The 15,386-nt window shown below is 38.6% G+C and overlaps 1 protein-coding gene and 1 long non-coding RNA gene across 2 annotated transcripts in view; one reads left to right on the top strand and one right to left on the bottom strand.

Annotated features, from left to right (window-relative positions):
* Window positions 1-408: 408 nt before the first annotated feature.
* Window positions 409-13,527, bottom strand: GJA1 (gap junction protein alpha 1). The gene is made up of 2 exons (XM_036903929.2): window positions 13,330-13,527; window positions 409-3,320 (listed from the first exon to the last, which is right to left on the bottom strand). The coding sequence occupies exon 2, from the start codon at window positions 3,302-3,304 to the stop codon at window positions 2,156-2,158; it is 1,149 nt and encodes a 382-aa protein (XP_036759824.1). The 5' UTR covers window positions 3,305-3,320; window positions 13,330-13,527; the 3' UTR covers window positions 409-2,155.
* Window positions 13,528-13,637: 110 nt separating this feature from the next.
* LOC130679821 (uncharacterized) overlaps window positions 13,638-15,386 on the top strand; it is a 31,706-nt gene continuing 29,957 nt past the window's right edge. Inside the window, exon 1 of the long non-coding RNA XR_008992775.1 lies at window positions 13,638-13,674. This is a non-coding gene — a long non-coding RNA (uncharacterized LOC130679821). The remainder of the gene's footprint in view (window positions 13,675-15,386) is intronic.

Here is a 15,386-nt window from a genome sequence, read left to right on the forward strand (position 1 = left end):
CTTTTGTCATAGTGCATAACCTACTCAAACTGATTCTATTCTTTTTAATTTCAGGGAGGTTCTACAGCTTTAAAATTTCAGCATCTTATCTTTCTACGCACACTTCTGTCATGTGTAAATCTATTAAATTACTCAGTCTTATCTTATTTTAAACTTTAACACCTATCTCATTTATCTTATATTCCAAATTCAACACCTGCATACTCTATCTTCTTCTCAGTTAAATAAACAATCCCAAAACATTAACAATCAATGTTGCACTGAACCTAGCTAAAGATAAATATTGTCCTTTTAAAGATTCTTGAATCTTATGAGTCTTATTTGCCCCAACCTCCAATGGAAATGTCTTTGGTAATCATGAAAAGATGCAGTCAGATTTTAAAAATCACATGAGATATAGAAGCTATCTTCGTACTAAATTAAAACTTTATTGAATAAAGAACACTCCAGAACCCATGATCTGATGGACTAGGTCTACATTACATGCAATGAAGCCGAACATGACAGTAGTTTAACATGGAATGTCAAACAAATTAGTATTTCTCATTGTACAAAACTGTTTGTGAGCTGACATGCAAGAAGAAGTATGATACTCTGCATTTTCACTAATCTGTGGAGTTTTAACAAGTCATTTGTAGAAACTGGTAGATTTCTTTAGGATATATTTCAAATAAATTAGTTACATGTGTACTACTGAAACCTCTTTCAACCTCTCTTGCATTCCAAATAACATCGTAGTGCAAACATCGAAGTTGCTGGTCACTCCAGAAGACTGTCAAACTCCTAATAGAATACACGTTCTGAATTAATGTGGAGTAAGTAAGACAAAACAAAAATTACCAGTTACTGCAAAATTCATTTAAACACACTTAATAGTCCACTTTAGGCATTTCTTCTAAGTTTCTCACATTAATTACTAAAGCCTGTTTACAGTACTAAAATTCTATCATTCAAGCATCAATGATTACATTTCAGAAAAAAAGAGAATCATTCATTTCAGCAATAGCATTACTGCTATATTCTAAAAAAGAGAAAAAAAAGGAAGAAAAAAAAACATAACTAACAAAACCAGTATCCATAATAGGACACATGGGGAAAAAAACATTTTAGGGAAAAAAAAAAGTGTGCTCTACTTGCACAGCAGGAGTTATATAATGTAAACACCATATTGGCCCACACCACAAAATACATGAGAAAGGTTCAAATTTGAACACCGTGTATGCATTATTTTCAAATCTGTGTTTGTGAGTTTATACTGCATCTGCTTGTACCAATACATGACAAATAAAACACACTCTCAGACACATACACATACAAGTGATTGTTAAATATTGAGCATGGCTTGCTTCCCTGACTCTAACTCAAATAATGTTAAGTGACATCCCAAATGTCTTTAACATCTACAGAAACCATTAAATGAATGTGAATAGTATTTGAGGAATGATGAAAAAGTGATACATTAGCGTATGATGCATGTGGATGTAAAAAAGAATGTTCATATAACTGGCTGAGATTTGCAAATGCATGGAAAGTCTTTTTCTGTGGGCCTTGTCTGTACTTTTAACTGATACCAAGAATAAAAAACATAGTAGCACAAGTCCATTGACACCTGGAGGGTCAGGCCTAGAAAGCTTACCTTCAAAGTGCAAATTTTAACAATGGAATGTTCTAGCAGGGACATAAGGACAGTCTTCCATCTTTTTTTTCTCAATAAAAAGAAATAAGATGTTCAGGAAGTATTATTTTCCTGGCCAAAGTTATTTCAGTTTCTTGGTAAAACGAAAAAGTATTTAGCCAAAAATATCACCCACTCTTTCACATACACAGAACTACTCTTACAGGGGTGGGGGAGAGAAAAAGCCCTTACCTATGTTATCACCTAATGCAACTTTTACTTAGAACTTAAGCTCTTTCAATCAACTACATTAAATACCAACATGTAGCTCCCTTTTCCCCTCCCTCTCTACCTGACTATCCCACACACCCCCAATGAACCTAAATACTCTAATGTCTTTGTGTTGTTTTCTAAGCCTCACGATGAAGGCTGTTGAGTACCACCTCCACTGGAACAAAATGAACACCTAAGGTGCACTTTCTATAGCACCTTTTTTCTTCTCCACAATTAGGTGGAACCTTGATGCCCTCAGGCCCGGATTCAGATCTCCAGATCATCAGGCCGAGGACGGCTGCTGGCGCGACTGCTGGCTCGGCTGGAAGGCCGCTGGTCCACAATGGCTAGTGGTTGTAATTCGTGCCCAGCAGCTAGTTTTTTCGAATTCTGGTTGTCATCAGGGAAATCAAATGGCTGTGCATGGGAGTTAGAGATGGTACTTCCGGCCTGCCCCATTCGATTTTGTTCTGCACTGAAATTAGCCCAGTTTTGCTCACTTGCTTGTTTGTTGTAATTGCGGCAGGAAGAATTGTTTCTGTCTCCAGTGACCAGCTTGTACCCAGGAGGAGACATGGGCGAGAGGGGAGCTGTCGGTGAGGAGCAGCCATTGAAATAAGCGTATTTTGGAGATCCACAGTCTTTGGAGGGGCTCAGCGGGCCAGTGGTGGCATGGTAAGGGTCACTCTTCCCCTTCACACGGTCCTTGACACCCTTGAAGAAGACGTAGAAGAGCTCAATGATGTTCAAGGCCAGGGACACCAAGGACACCACCAGCATGAAGATGATGAAGATGGTTTTCTCCGTGGGACGAGAGAGGAAGCAGTCCACCTGGTGTGGGCAGGGATCTCTCTTGCAAGTGTAAACAGCACTCAAGCTGAATCCGTAGATGTACCACTGGATCAGCAAGAAGGCCACCTCAAAGATAGACTTGAAGAGGATGCTGATGATGTAGGTTCGCAGCAAGCCCCCACGCATTTTCACTTTGCCGTGCTCTTCAATACCATACTTGAACTTCTTTATTTCAATCTGTTTCAAGTGCATCTCCACATTGACACCATCAGTTTGGGCAACTTTGAGTTCCTCCTCTTTCTTGTTCAGTTTCTCTTCCTTTCGCATCACGTAGAACACATGAGCCAGGTACAAGAGGGTGGGAACAGACACAAATATGATCTGTAGGACCCAGAAGCGCACATGAGAGATTGGGAAGGATTTGTCATAGCAGACATTTTCACAACCAGGTTGTTGAGTGTTACAACGAAAGGCAGACTGCTCATCACCCCAGGCTGACTCAACCGCTGTTCCCAGGAGCAAGATTCGGAAAATGAAAAGGACGGACAGCCACACCTTTCCTCCAGCAGTGGAATAGGCTTGAACCTTGTCAAGGAGTTTGCCTAAGGCACTCCAGTCACCCATGTTGCCCGGGCGCCACCTGAAAAGAAACAGAAAGACAACTAAATTATCACAAACTGCAAATTGTTTATTATACAGGTTTTTTCATTCAAAATATTGTAAAAGGTCTCATAACTTTTCCAGAATTCCCTCCCCACCAAAACAAACAAACAAAAAAAACAAAGGCAAGCTTTTCTAGTCCCATTTTCTCCTACACGAAGAGGTCTCAAATTTTCTTGAGATAAGTCTTTGAAGCAAAAATGAAAAGTCTTAGAGCCTATGTATGGAGTAGTCTGCAATCTTGCCTGCAAAGATGTATTACTAGCTCAGCCACTGCCTCAACACATAACTGCAGAAACTGTCTATGCTAAGTACATCTGCTTATTTTATCTGTCTGATAAATGAGTACAATTCAGCCCTGGTAGGCCTGTGTCTGTATGCAGGCCTAAGCAAAATGCTGATCTGTGGTATTCAAAAAGCACGGGTATCTAAGAACTAAGGTAAGAACACCCATGTATACACACACGCATACACGTGCACATGCATTGTTTCCAAATCTCAATCGTATTATGCAGTTGACCCTTGAACAACATGGGGGTGAGGGATGCAAACCCATGTGGTCAGAAATCCATATATAACTTCTGGCACCCCCCAAAGACAACTACTAATAGCCTACTGTCAATTTTATAGTAACAAATGATAAAACAGACTAGTATCTAGATGTAATGTATGCATTCATGACATACCTTTTTCTTAATGTTTTCGATTTCTAGGCTATAGAATTTGTCTATGAGTTTTTTCTCATAATCACAAATCTCAAAAAATTTTCCAACATACTTTTTGAAAAAAATCCTCATGTAAGTGGACCTATGCAATTCAAACCCATGTTGCTCAAAGGTCAACTGTATAGCACTTTATTTCTAATTGTACTCTGAAATGTTTCTCCTTGGTATTTCAAATATAATTTGTGTATACTCTATATTAAGGTCATTGATACCTCTTTGTTTCTTCTAAAGTTGTGATTTATGTGGTTCAGAAATCTGTTTTCCTCCCAGGGAAAATATGTTGAACTAAAACACACCGTATGACACAATGTGTCTATATGCAGGAACCTGTTTTCAAAAAACAGATTAAATGCACAACACTCATCAGGTAAGAGTTCAGTTTGTCTCAACACTAAATATAACCTGAGAAATAAAAAAGACCAATTTTAAAGTGTTAATCTCTAACAAAATGATTGATTTTTATCTTTCAATTGCTGTGCACTCTCAGCCTTTCACTTTGAACCCTTAGCCTATTCACTCAGTCTAACATCCTAGCAACACCTAGATAAATTAAGCCTAGGACTTCCCCATTCTTGGGGATGAGAAATAGACCCAAGTCTGTACAGGTGATGGATCCTAAGTTATTTATCTAGTTAAAGTTATACTTCTATTTGCCAGTAATCCATTTCACTGCTGAAAATTGAGGTCTCAAGGGTATTGGAAATACTCAGCTAACGCTCTTCAATGCACCACACTGGTTTTAAATTTATAGAAAAGCTGAGTTAAAGCTAGAAATGTTTGATACATACAATCTTTGCAAGGGCTGGAAGCTGGGAAGAAATGAATAACATTACATGTGTTAGGCATAGAGAATATAGTCTAATTTTCAGGAGAGAGTAGTAAGTGGAGTTTAGAAAAGGATGAAGTAGTCAAAGACTGTTCAATAATTTAACAAAAGCAACGCAAAGACTTCCAGGAATTTAGTAATGAATTTTAAAGAGTGTAACTAAAAGTAGGATTATATAGGCTTGTTAGAAATATGTTCATTGTCTGGATATATAAAGAAGTTTCTCATCTGGTATCGACTGTGTGCCATCTTCTACTTGTAGGAAGTAAATGAAATCCAAAGGAGTCTCCTTCTCCACCATGCAATACTACATTTCTGCCTAATGCCTGTCTTTCCTGGCTATAAGGACCAGAAAAAATGACATGGAAACCTGGCCTGGGATTTCCTGGATGGAAGAAAGGAGACGGCTGACCCATAAAATGAAACTATGCACCAGCTCTCTCAATTAGCAGTCAATGCGTATCCTCAATGACAGCCCAAAGACTGGTGCCAAAGAATGCTGGGCTAAGCTAAGAGTGGGAGGTGGGTGGGTAGGTCACAGAAATAAGGCTTTCAAAGTTACCACAAAATAGGGAGCTTCCCTTCCACATTTAGGAAGAGTCATTTTAGATTCTGAAGCGACCTGTTACACAGTGAAACTAGTATATGAAAGAAGCAGTCAAAAAAGAACAAAGGCTTATGGGTTGACAAAGAGTTAAATAGCCAAGGGACATCTTGAAGTGAGAAGGAGTAATTTATCTTTGAAGGACAGTTTGATGGTTAGAGAATGCAAAAAGAAGGAAACTGACAATTTGGCAGAAAATACTACATTGGGAATGAAGAAGTACAGCCCATTAGGGTCAAACAAACATAACAGAATTTTTGGAGCTATATCAATAGACAGTTGCTATGTGATGATGTGTAAATTGGCCCTAATTCTGTTTGTAAAGAATTACAATATTTTGCCAGTGTCATCTGCTTTTGCTCAATACTTCCATTGTTGGGGGGGTGGGGAACACACAAAAAACAATCAAGTATGAAATGATAAACTGTTAGTATACATCTCATCACATTCATGTGATGATCAAGCTCAAGACAAACTTAACATGTTTAGAAGTAAGTGCAGGCACACTGAGCAGTGGTCATTCTGGTTAGTGTTTCATCATTATTCAAAGTGAAATATGACTGTGAAGATGCTCATGGCAATTAATTACTAAGCTTCTTTACATTCTATGCAAAATAAAACTTGACTTGCATATAATTCTAAGATACCATAAAAACACACCATACTGCTGCAGTATGTGAACTGGGTCACTGGGCAGTTGTCTAGGGCACTAGCAACTTAATTGCAAAGGTGTCTTTTCTTTAAGCACCCACACAGTTGTCATCTGCATTAATGAGTTATACACTTTCATCAGAATGAGATGAATTATCTAATTGGACACCTACTACCCTATAACATGCAGATACCTGTTATTATCACTATCATAGAGACCATCAGGTAAGTAATCTGATGGCTTATAATGCTTGTGATTCTCATGGAGAGGCAACAAAAATAGTTACCTTTTCTGGTAGTTGCTGTGAATCACAAGTTCTATCAACTGGTTGTTCCACCCCCAACCCCATGCATATTTTCATTTTTCCAAGACTTAGTTGAAAAATGGATGTCCTTTTATAAGAGTGTAATTATGTTTACAGAATGCTGGGCACTGACTTATGGAGTATATACCTCATTCATATTCACCAGTATAAGGCAGATATATTACTTAACTGATACATGAGAAAACCACCCCAGCTGAACAGATATCATGTGTGTCCACAGCTGTACCTCTAGGTTCCCAAGTTAGGTCTTAATATGGAAATTAAGGTCTAGGTGAAGGAGTTTTGCAACGTTTTCATCAGGAGCAAATGCTTGATAGCAGCTGGACCATTCTTCTTCTATCTTCCATGTACCACATTGGATAGAATTTTCCATTGCCCTGTTTGGCCTTCTAGATGACAGGCCAAAAGCCACAGGCACCCAAGTCTAGCCTGCCTGCGAAGCTGCTGGCCCTTTTGCAGTGGTCCTCGAATTGCATCACAGTCACTTGGAGATACACTGGTTAAAGACATACATTTCTGACACTCACCAATCAGAAGGGATATGATTTTTAGTAGAGGGGTTGCTGGGAAATTAGTTTTTGTCTTCTTTCTTTTTTTAAAACAAATGTACCAGATGATTCTGAAATAAGGTTTTAGGCCAGGAGGCAAATAATAGCTACTTGACATTTTGGGGGCTCTCTTGTTCAAAACATTTAGGAGTGGGATGATGTCCAGAGAGCAGAAAGTGCCTAAAAAAATCCAGAGGGTGGCCCAGCATGGGGAGCAGAGGCTCTCAGGACACCCAGAACTGAGCTCACCCTTCACCACACTGCCCTCCTCCCCCACCTTCACTTCGCCTGCATCTGCTGTTCCTCAAGAACTCAAGGACTCACTTTATTTAAAATGAGAATAAAACTTCAACTTTAAATTACTTTTGACTGTCCCTTTTGCCAGAGCTCAAAAACAAATCATCGTGCCATAGCCACAGTGAAGTTGCTCTGTCATTAACGTCCTAATAATTATTATGAGAACTAGAAAATATTTTACTTTCAATTTGAAAGATTTTCCCAAGAAAAGACAAGTGTAATGAGTTGAGAATGGGGACTTAAAAATAAAACCATGAAGGCTAAAAATGCATAAGGAAATGTCTGTGGAAGTTCCTGATAAATCATTTAATAGATTTCTTTGGGGGAAAGGGAAGTGCTGTGTGTGTTTGTAATATACTAAAACAAAAAAAAAAGTTTAAGCACCAAAACTAAAACATAAACCTTCCTGATGTTTTTCTTTAACTCTGTAAGAACCCCTGTCCCTTGCCGATGTCTTCGAGTGAGCTCAGTTGTGACCATTACTGTAGTTACAACAGCCAGATGTTCTTTTGGTAATATTCATATTCATACATAATTAACATAGCCCACATTCAATCAGCGAATACCACAGGGTTTATCTTCCCCCCCAAAAAAGATTATGACTGAGGCTCACTACCATCCCTGTTCATAGCTGATCTCAGTGACGGACACCTCCCTTCAGGTTTCATGTCACCAGCCTAGCCACCCTGCTTGCCAACCCCCTCTCCTCAAACCATCAATCTTGGAAAAACCAACAGGCCAATGTGCTTCACCCAGCTTTGCTCCATCCACATGGCTCACCCCCTCACTTCCTTAGGTCTCTGCCCAGGTCTCACCTCATCAGACAGCACTCCAGGCCTATCACTTTCTATTCTCTTGTCCTGTTTTTATTTTTTAATGGCTCTAAGCTCTACTTGACATATTATGTATTTATGTATTTGTTGTTTGTCTCCCTTCATGACAAGAGATTACTACTACCTGCTTTTCTCAACTAGAATGTGAGCTCCATGAGGGAGTTTCTTTTGTCCATTGCTGTAACTCTAGGGCTTAAAAGAGTAAGAGATACTGAACAAATACCTACCGAATGAATTAAATGGGGCCTATATAAAAAAAGGCACCAGGTTTCACCAGTTTGTTTGTTTGTTTACCATCTCCTTGGGAGTCTCTCAATTGCAATGACATATCCCAAATTTACAAAGTTTCAAATTAATTGAAAAAGAGACTTTCATAGTATAAAAAAAAAAGGAGTATTGTAAGCATCTCATATTACAGAGACCATCAAATTTTTAAGTGACAATTGCTGAAACAGAATTGTCTGTGGAAACGACATGCTTCAAATGATTCTTGAACAGGATAGGACTAAATTAAGAAAAAAGCCTCTCTATCAAAGAGCATCTTGAATTTATCAGATGAGATTACAGTGATTTGGGATTATTGAAAAAATGTATTGGGTATCATAGATGTTTATTTAGCTTCACTATTACGTTGTTACAGGATAAGATTTTAAAATAACAGCTAAACCTGTGTTGTCATACCCCAATTCTGCAGTATTCTGAATACACTACACAATTTGCCACCAAAAATAAATAACTCCACAGTGTCTTGCAATAGAAGAAACAGCCTATTTAAACCTGAGTTTATTTCAAGAATGACAGGTCTTGGGGTGGGGAAGAGCAATAGCTGATTATTAACCCCGGTTAATATAACATTTCTATATAGTTGGAGTAGATGCAGAAAATTAACTGATTTGAATCAGGTACCATGAAAAATATTCCCAGTTCCCAGTTCATCAGACAATACACACCCTTTGCTTCCTTATACCTGGACGGTCAGTTTAACTCTGTGTAGTATCAAGTGTACTCCACATAAGCATCTGTTCTATCTAAAATTCTGCCTTGTGGTTCCCTGATTATCCTTAGATTCCTTTATAAGGAATGATATGGTTACATTTCCACAGGTATTTCAGATGTGACATTGAACTATATAAAATCATTGTTGGGGTGGGAAGACAAACCGTACTAATCAGCCTCTCTTTCCCGGGCACTCACCCCTTTTCATCAGCTGTTTAAACTACATCAGCCTCCAGAGAAAAATGAAATGGATAGGGGTTGAGGCTGAGGGACTTCATCCAAATAGAGACAATTCTCTCTCTAGTTCAACAGCTATCACTCAACTTCCCCACTAACAATCTGCTCCTGATCACTTTAGGGGTGCTAGAGGAAAACCCTAAGTCAGAGGCTGCAGGCTAAAAGCTGTGTTCTTCTATTGTGCTCTGATGGACTTAAAAAATGTTCTTTCTACTAGTTCAGTTCTTGGTGTTTCACCCCACCTTCACCACCAAAATGAGGACTTTTATTGAACAACCCGATTATTTCATCATTATATAAATATGCATTTCATGCCCTCACCAATGTATTGATTAAGAATAATCTATTTTCTTCAATGAGAATTAAATGAGATCATTCATGCACATGAAGTTCTTAGAAAGAACTCAAAGTTTAGTTATTAGTCTTTAAACCATCATTAGATGTAGATATAGCTCATTTGTTTTCTAATTTTGCCATCTTTTCTTTAGCAAAGTAACAATTAAGAAATGATTAACACTTTCCTAATGGTGATCAGAATGAGTTTCCAAGACACTCTTGAAATGAGAGTAATATTGCTGTTTTAACAATCTCACACAGATTTATGGGAAGGAAGAATTTAGCCCCCCCACCCCTTTCTTTTAAATAGGGAGAAAAGATCTTGAAGATTGTCTGCCTGTCTTTATGCTTCTAACTGGGGAAATCTACCCCACTCATGAAAAAAAGCCATATCCTATAGAATGTACCTGTCTCAGAAATTGCCCACCAAAGAAAAACAAAAACAACCCTCCACACACCATTTTCTGTATTACTGTGAACTTTAAGCAGTCCATAAAACACCTATTTTCTAGAAATTATTTTAGAAGGCTAGGTAAATTTGGATATGAAGACTATGGAAGTTTCAAGACAAAAGTCATTGATATATAGATCTCACTGCAGTTTGTGTTTTAATTTTGGCAAAAGACGGATGTTCATACATAACTACATGGTGAACTTAGACAGGCAAAGTGGAGAGTTTAGGCAGTTTTCCCAAGAACCCAAAAATAAGTTAATTAACCTCTCATGAAGGAGAAATTCTGGGATTTTTTTTTTAACTTGACTGTCTTTATCGAATGTTGGCAGTAATGATAAATACTAGATAATCACTTTTTCTCCAGAGCTGAACTGGGCTGTGTGGGTAAGCTTCAGCAACCTATTCAAACAACTGAGAATCTTGAAGGGAAGTCAAAACAACAGGAAAGGTGGAGTAGAAGGTATTAATCACTGCTGACTTTCCTATCATTCCCTTCCCTCGGGTATCACAGATAAAAGCTCTGAGGCTCATACCAAGCTACACCTCTGGATAATATAAAAGAAATGAAGGAATGCAGTGAATCGTGAGTTTTCCATCCCTCTATATGCAGGAATTGGAAACATCTAAGTAAAAAAAACAACTCTTAATATCTAGAAACACACCCTTTAGATGTCTGCTATACAGAGCGTCTTTGGAACCCTGTGTCCCAGGGAGAGTCAGCAACGTAGGAATCACACTGCAAAGGGTGAGGAACTGGGTGTATGGGGCAGCTGTGGTGATAAACTATAAAAGGTATTGGAAAAATGTGGGACATGTTTAAATGGTGAAGAAAGTAGGAGCAAAACTACTACTAGATTTTCCAGAGGAAAACAGGTGACAACTATACCAACTTTGGAAAGTACAAAAGCATCATACATATTTGCCAGGACAAAACATATTCCTGACATTGGTATAGTTTTGGGTCAATTCGGCCTACCTAGAAGAAATTACTCTTTCCCAGGAGGTGTTTTCTAACTGGCTTATTTCATTCTTTGAGTTGGAGTTAGTTTAATGAGATCTTTGCATTACTTTTAGGCAGGCTTTATTTTCAGCAATCCCTGCTCAAAAGTAAAAAAACAGCCTCCTTTACAAAAAAATATCATAATCTATTCTTCAAATTGCCAAAGGGCATTTATGACTGAGTTCCAGTATACCAGTCTTGGGAGGGTGAGATTAAGCTCTCATTACATACTTGGTTTGGGAAGCAAAATAAATTAAACCCACCTCCAAATAAAACCATGTCTATTTTTCTAACAATTTATAGGTCTCCTCTTCCCACCCCCAGCTGAACTTCTGGAGAAACAAAGGCAGGGCTTAGAGAGAGGATGAATCTGGGGTGGTGCGTCAAGGAGAGTTTATGGTAAGCTTTATCAGAGACGCTCAGTAAACACTTGGAGAGCTGAGAGCACGGTGGGGGTGATCCTCTGCTCGGAAGCTCAAGGTTTGAGTTCCCCAACCCTGTACTGATTTGCCTTTGGACACGTCATTAGGGGGCTTCCCCCGCACCCCATTCTTGGGAAATTTGAGAACTTGTAGGACAATCACAACGGCATTAAGGAAGGTAATTCGAAGATATTCATGTTTCCTTACCAACATACACACAGTGGGATTCAACAAGTTGAAAAGAGCACTGTGTATGAGGGTGAAAGGAAAGGGAAATTAGATTGACACGTTTAATTAAATTAACATTTGCCTTCTTGTACCATTTGGCGCGCAGTCCGTCTGCCTCACTCCCGCCCCTCTCCCCCTGCCTTTCCTTTTCACAGGCGGAACTGGGATCTAGGCTGGGTTGACTTGTAAGGATTTCAGGGAAACGTCTCAACAAACTTCTCCAAAATCCAGGGGCTCTGGCAGCGCAGCCCGGAGCAAGCCGGGCGGATGCTGAGATGGCAGGGGGCGCCCCGCGCCGCCCCGAGTCCTGGCCTCCGCAAAGCTTTCATTTTTATATGCTTTTCAGCATTGTCTGGAACAAATACTTCCAACTGCAGGGTCACACCAAGAATCTAATTACTTTAGTCTGTGGCAGTAGAACAGACACAGTCCCTATCGGGCACGAAATGCATGGTTCGCTGCATTTCTGGCTAACAGAATGTGTGTTGCCAATAAAATTATTTCAGAAATCGAACTCCTAAGTAATAAATCAAAGCAATCTTTGCCTACTGGCAGCACCCCGGGGGTTCCAACTCAAAAAAGTTGCCCAAGAGCTCTGAAGTCTGTTACAGGTTCGGACAGGAGGAAGGTGGGTGGGGGTGGTGAGCTCTCTCAAAGGCGCTGCAATTTAAGAAATTTCGTTTCATATTCTTTCTAGGATCTCCCATCGTAGGAGGCGATTTTGGAACTGCACCCTGGCCCACGCTTAGTAAGTAACCACCACCCATTCAAGGGATTTCATCTCAATTGCCAACGTGGTCGAGTAAAAGAAGTGGCTTTCCTGGGGGTCTCAAATTTCTCCATTGTGGTTACAAACACGAAGAGACTATGTGCTGTTGCTTTGAAAACCTCAATAAGACAACTCTGATTTTTATACCTTTTTGTTTACTGAGGAGAAATACAGGAAGGGACCACGTGGAAGTCACCTAACCTCAAAGATCTGAACAAAGCACTTTGTTAAGAAGTTTGGTTTGCAAAGCTACAGAACATCAATCAAGATTTCCATATGAAAAAGCACACAAGTGTAGAATTCTATAGCAAACGTCCTAAGCAAATTTGCACTTTGATTTTTGTGATGATGTCAGTCAAATCCCCAACCCCGGACCCTGACAGCCACCCCCCCGCCCCAGCCAAAAGTTTCAAAGTACCTAGACGATTACTGATTACAAAAAAAAAAAAAAAAGTAAAAGTATACGCTAATATGAAGGACCAAATAGTAAAGTAGTGCTTTATCCTAATTATAAAGGTCTGAATATTCTTTTACCTGTTGCATTACCAATAGAAAATTTTTAAGTCAAAAAAATAAATACCGAACGTTCAATTTTAACTTTAAAACTAAACAATTTCACGTTCAACATTCCATTTACAAAATCATATCAAGGCCACAATTAACACATTTTAAAACTTTAGAAATGCTTTACTTATAGAAAAAGAAACGAATAAAGTTTTGTTTTAAAAAAAACTTACTCTTTCTCTTAACAGAAGTGAAGTAGGCACGCCAAGAGATTGAACTCCTTAGAGGATGAAGTAAAATGAAAAAGCAAGTTCAGGCACTCGGACCTGTCTATTTAAAGTTTAAAAGTCTGCTGCTATTTGGTACTTTCCTCACTCCTTCCCTCTAATGAAAGAAAAGTGCTGATACCTCGTAAAAGCTTTTTTCTAATTGGAGCACAGAGCTTTTAAAAGTTTCAAGCCACTGACTCAACGAGGAGGAGGGGCTACAAGACAGGGGAGGGAAAGAGGAAAGGCGGGGAGGAGAGCGGCGGGGGAGGCCGGTGAACTTGGACTGGCTGGCCGAAGCGGCGGAGAGGAGTGAGTACTCAGGTCGAGATAAAGTTGCAGTTTAAATTTGCTGACCAGAAAAATGAAATAGCATTAGTAATGTGAATGCCCCTACTTGTAGTTTCTCTTTACAGATAGCAATTACTGGTTTTAGTTAGTGCTTGTTTCACCAAAAATTCAGGGGTAATAAAAAGTTGTGTTACATATTACAGCTGTCATATAACAACCTTTTCTAAAGTTAAAAAGCACATGTATTTTACAGTAAATGCAAATAGTGGAATAGTATAGCCAGTGTAAACTTGTTTCATACTGGCCAAGGTGTGAGAAGTTAAAGGTGGGTGTGAGTTATTTGATGATCTAATTCCTTTCCTCTAAGTTAAGTAGGGCCAATTAACAAAGGAAATGGTGGGATGGGAGATAGAAATTTCAGAAATGAACATGTATGGTGGCATGCCCACCTCAACTCCTCAACCACTTTGGATTTTTTCCTCTTTCCTTCACTTAGCAAAACCTGTGTTTATAACTATTATATTTAATATGTTTTCACTGTGAAATCTTGATATCTGACCTCTCCTTGATCTTCCAGAAGCTGAAAATTCTTAATATCTCAAACCCATTCACACCAACACACTAAACACTCAAACTCTTTTGTAGTTGACATGTCAGGATATTTTTTAATTAAATAACTTATGTAAGTTGGCACTAAGTGGCTCCCAAAGCTATAGACCCTCCTTGAGATGAGCCTACTGTCTAAAACCCACTGGAGAGTTTTCTGCCCAAGGACAGAAGGGCTACATATATAATTTTTATGCGCTTTTCCACCTCTTCCATGGCCCTCTTTCTTCAGCACTCTGCATTAGGGTGTATAGTAGCCTGAGTCATGTAGCCTCATTTTTAGAGTGGGTAACTCCTTTAAGGACTCCCAGATGCCATACCAGAGGGCTGTGGTAGGATGATTCCCCATAAACAGGCTTCAGTGATGCTCCTAAGGTTGGGCATGGAAACCTCTTGGCTATTATTCTGTAGAACCGAAGCACACTTATCCAAGCTTTAATATTCCTTATTCTTTTCTCACTAAATACAAATATCAGAAAAATGGAGAATGGCAGATTTCCTGGTAGATAGACCTTTCCTTAAATATACTTTCATTACAATTATTGATTAAACACCTTATGTAATGTGGTTTTAAGACATGATTTTGCTCTCATTTGTTGACGATACTATTTCCATGGGTAGAGTTTTAAGTTAAAAAAGGGGAGAAAAGAAATAGGAATTGTAATCTGACTTCCATGTCTTCAAACTCAACAACCCATAAATATTGCTTTGGTCTTGTGTTTATATTGTCCTCTCCTTCAAACAAGTCTATTGTTTTGTCCTAACTAAAAATTATTTAATTCCATTCAGAACACATTCATGAAAATATGACTTATTCCTTTTATTACAAGAGCCTCACCTTCCCCAGGATTTTTTATTAACAAAAAGAGGTCTATGTTTCAGTTAATTTACATATACCTATTTGGTTTACTTTTGTAAAATTATTTTCCAAGTACAATTACTACTGATATCATTCATTTTATTTTAAAGATTTCCTAAAATGCTAATTCAGAAATGTTTAATTAAAGAAAAGCTGCAACTACTTTATAACAAAGTTTTTAAAATGAAAAATTGTGTTTATTTCCAATTTTGTTTTGTTAGGTATATAAAATTATGTATTCTGCTACCTTTTCTTTTTAGGTTATTTT

The sequence above is a fragment of the Manis pentadactyla genome, chromosome 12, assembly GCF_030020395.1.
Source record: "Manis pentadactyla isolate mManPen7 chromosome 12, mManPen7.hap1, whole genome shotgun sequence".
In the NCBI taxonomy this organism is placed as follows: domain Eukaryota; kingdom Metazoa; phylum Chordata; class Mammalia; order Pholidota; family Manidae; genus Manis; species Manis pentadactyla.